We start from the raw sequence: 4,178 nt of genomic DNA on the forward strand, positions 1-4,178 counted from the left end.
TCTGGGCGGCTTCCACAGGCACCACACAGCTCCCAGCTGTGTTGCGTGACAGAGCAAACCCCCAGCGTGTTCCCAGGAGACAAAAAGCTGCAGAGAAGCAGGCTAAAAGGTCACCCTGGTTAGCAGGAGGCCTGGGCTGCAACCTCAAGTTTCTGTTCACTTGCAGGCCGAGTGCTTTTCTTCGAAAGCGTGTGATGTGTGGATGCGTTTTTCGGTGGGAAAAGCTGCAGCTCCCAGCCCAGGGAGCAGCTCGGGGGGCACCCAGGGCCTCCCACCCCTCGTGTTTCTCAGAAATGCCACTGAGACTGGGGCCCACGAGCCACCCGTGCTGTCTTTGCACCCAACAGAAGAAATGTCCCAAGGCAAGAGGAGGATGAATTATTTCAAAAACTGGCTAAGTTACACGTCTGAAACTGGCCTCTTCTGCAGAGACGCAGATTAGAGCCTACCCACCCAAAAAGCAGGTCCCCGGGGAGCAGTGCTCATGAAGCCCGGTTACTCTCACCCCAGCAGATGCTCTGTGAAGAAGCGGCCACAGGGAACTTTATTTTATTTATTTTAATTGTCTAAGGAACGTCGGCCACATGGGACCCTCCCAGCACCAACGGAGCAGCGCTGGGCAGAACCAGGACTGCAGCACAGACAGGGTCTTGCATTCAACCCCCATCTGCTTTCCACAGAAGGTTAAGGATTTTTAAGGCTTTAATCACCCAAATATCCAATTTTCCCAGGGAGTAAGAGCAGGGTGTTAGGAAATCCTCCTTTTCCTCCCCTTCCAGCACCAGAGGCTTTTGCTCTCACGCTTCCTTGTGCCCCAGTATGCAGACGTGCCTCACCCAGAACTCCAGGGGGGTTTCGGGCGAGGGGACCCCCATCACCTCCAGCAACCTGCAAGAAGCAGAGAAGGGTCTCCCGCCGTCTGGCCAGCTCTCACCAGACACGGGACAACATCCACAGCCGGAGAGCAGACTTTCCCCACTCAGAGCATCTCCAAAGCACAGAAGCTTGGGCTGCAGATGCACACCGAGGGCTGTGTTACTTCAGCTTTGGAGGGGCCCCACAACCTCTCCCCGTTTGCTGTTTGAGAGGGGGTCTCCATGCCCTGTTCATTTTCCTGAGCACTTTTTACCTCTTTTCCATCTCCGGGAGGAGGGTTTTTGCAGCTTCGGGGTCATTCTTCAGGAAGACTTGGTAGGGAGAGGCCGACTCTAAGTACCCAACCACACCAGCGACCGTCATGGGAATTTTGTCGTAGATGTCAGTGATTCTAGAAAAAAAAAAAATGGGGAAAAAAAAGGAGCATTGGCAAACAAACTGCAGACAGTGGAGCGAGGATGACTGCAGGCTGGGGTGTTGACAGGTGACACATGGCATTCTCAGAGGTCCAGGAGAGGGAAACAGCACAACATTTGATGGGGGCAAGAGTGGTGTCCCCGCAGGCTGCCACCTTTGCCCCCCCGTAGTGATGCACCAAGGAGTTTCTGCTCACCTCTTCTTGTCTGGAAATGGCAAGGCCTCGAATATCTCTTTGTAGTCTTCCAGGACATGTTTTACTCTGTTATGTGAGTATTTTAAGAGCTGCTCCCAGGTCTGTGGAGACAGATAATAAACAAAAGCACTTGAAACACTCGGTTTCTACTTATCTCAGACTTGTTTAGCCCTAGATCTGAAGCATATCATTTTTTTTCCTTCACTTTTAACTGCTTGCATTTAAAATGCAACACCTTGCTCAGCATCGAGAACATAAGCACTCTTTTATTCCAGCCATAAGCGTGGCTCTGCCCCATCCATCCCCTGTTGGGTGGGGGTCCTTTGGCTGCACCCAGCAGCCCGGTGCTCCTCCTCCCTGCACCTTTTCCTTGCCCAGGCCAGCAGGGGAAGCCCCGAGGTGTGGGTTTCATCCCTCACCTCCCTGAAGATCTGGGTCAGCTTCTCGGAGCAGGTTCCGTAGTGCAGGCTCATGTCCACGGTGTAGGTGCTGATGGCCACGCAGCCACCCGGCCTCACCACGCGGCTCACTTCTCTCATGAACTTCTCGATGTCGAACCAGTGCGCGGCCGTGAACGAAGCGAGGAGGTCGACCGAGGCGTCCTCGAAGGGCAGCTCCTCCGCAGGGCACACACTAGGGATGGGGGGGAAAAAAAAAGGCAGAATATATCACAGGAAATTAGGAAGATACAAAATCAATGGGTATTTTTCGGTGTGCATGGCTTGGATACTGTAAAGGTAGGATAACTCGTGCGCTAGGAGTCCCTCCAGGTGGGATGTGCCTCATCACCCATACCCAGCCCACCAGCTCGGTGTGAGGACCCGAATTTCGTCTCAGCTCTGGTACTTACAGGTAGGAGACGTTGGGAGGCGAGGGGGCAGCCTTGGCCTCCTGGATCTGCGCCTGGCTGATGTCCGTGCCCACCACCTTCCCGAAGCGCTCGGCCAGGAACAGGGTGCCTTGCCCCGAGCCGCAGCCCACGTCCACGGCCAGCTCCGTGGGGTTTGTGCCCTGCAGAGCGGGGAAAGAAGCACATCACGGTCCAACACCCCCAAATCTTGCGTTTTTAACCCCATTCCGTGCCCCTGTGCGCACCGATGCTGCAGGCTGTGACTTGTGGAAAGGCTCAGGGGGGCACCCACCCCTTGCAGACTCCTCGCCACAGCCACACACAACGCAGCACCCCCCCATACAACAAAAACACCCCCCTCACACACCACATTTCGGCCTGCTCACCTTCTCCCTCAGGTAGCCGAGGATGGCTCCCTGCAGCTCCTCGCCGGGGCTGAAGCGGTATTTCTGGTAGACCGCCGCATGCCCCCTCCCCTCAAACATCTGTGTGGCCATGCTGCCGGCCGCCAGCCCTCGTCCCGTGCCGCCCAAACCCTCCTGCCTCCACCGCTCGGCCTCGGGGAGGACTTTGCCCTCACTCACGGCACCAGAGGTGCCCTCAGCTTCCCTCGGCCTCTCCCCGGGCCCGGGCAGGCCACGCAGCCATGGGCGATGTTGCTCGGCCACCGAGCAGGCGCCACTCAGCACGGCGAGGCCGGGAAGGCTGCCAGGAGGATGTGCTGCACCCTTCGCAGGCAGCACGCGAGGGTTTTTGGAGCTGCAGGCCGCCGGGGTTTAAGGGCTGGAGCTGCAGGCAGCGGAGGTTTTGGTTGTTGTTGTTCTTTTTCCGCCTCTGAGCGCGGGTTGCAGGGAGAATTGCTCCCTCTAGAGCAGCCGGGGAGCTGTACCAGCCGCACGGCTGGCTCTGTGCGCTCACCCCTACGGGCGTACAGTGCTGTGGGGGCCCCCAAAAATTTAACAGTGCTGCTGGAGCCCGTCCCATAGGGCAGCCTGGGCCCTCTCCTCTGCACCATCACTGTGGTAATTCAGCAAAGACCCCAAAAGCACACAAAATTGGGGGTGCTCAGCAGCCCTGCGCCCCTCAGGAAGCAGCTGTGAAGCCCAGCAGACACTACAAGCTGGAGCCAAGCCCTGCAGGAGCCCCAGCCCCTGCTACACAGCCTGGCTATGCCGAAACGCCCCCCTGCCACCCAGCAGAAAGGGAAAAAGCTCCACCACAGCCCTTATCACCCCGCTGCCAGCATCAGGGGCAAAGCCCTCACCTGGCACTGTGCGGAGGCAGTAATGCTTATCGCACGCACCTGGGGCCAGCACAGCCTGGATACACCCCAGGTAGGTGCCTTCAATTTGTAATGTGCTTCTGAGTCAGTAATAAGCAGAGATTTTGAGCCCATGCTAACGTTAAGGGACCAAAAGACCCTGTATTTTTTGGCGTGGAAGAGCTGCTCCTTGAGGTGCTGGCTTTCTACCCTGAACAAATGCTGCTCCCTGGCAGGCCTCGCTCTGTAACGGTGTTCGTGCTGCCCCAGCAATACCTCTCCGGGAGAAAAAAATAAAAATCTCCCCTAATTTCAGTACAAAAACTCTTAACCAGCTCCTTTTCCTGCAGCTACAAAGCACTCGTTACAAAACTCATAAATGCTTTCTAATTAATAACACGTATTTTCTAAACGTAAATTTCTCCTTGATTTCCTTGGTGACCGTATTTTAAGCGCTTCAGCTCTGAGCCTTTTGGATTTGTGGCCGGGCTGATTTAAAATGTATGATGTGAATGTGTGCAGGTGTATGATGAGCATATGATAAGTGTATGAGATGCCATGGACATCTCTGCCACCGG

The 4,178-nt window shown here is 55.9% G+C and overlaps 1 protein-coding gene across 1 annotated transcript; it reads right to left on the reverse strand.

The window, feature by feature from the left end:
- Positions 1-533: 533 nt before the first annotated feature.
- On the reverse strand, positions 534-3,762 carry LOC119717523 (putative methyltransferase DDB_G0268948). The gene is made up of 6 exons (XM_038182476.2): positions 2,726-3,762; positions 2,340-2,500; positions 1,909-2,122; positions 1,490-1,590; positions 1,130-1,267; positions 534-888 (listed from the first exon to the last, which is right to left on the reverse strand). The coding sequence occupies exons 1-6, from the start codon at positions 2,834-2,836 to the stop codon at positions 798-800; spliced, it is 816 nt and encodes a 271-aa protein (XP_038038404.2). The 5' UTR covers positions 2,837-3,762; the 3' UTR covers positions 534-797.
- Positions 3,763-4,178: the final 416 nt, after the last annotated feature.

The sequence above is a fragment of the Anas platyrhynchos genome, chromosome 7 (assembly GCF_047663525.1).
Source record: "Anas platyrhynchos isolate ZD024472 breed Pekin duck chromosome 7, IASCAAS_PekinDuck_T2T, whole genome shotgun sequence".
NCBI lineage: Eukaryota > Metazoa > Chordata > Aves > Anseriformes > Anatidae > Anas > Anas platyrhynchos.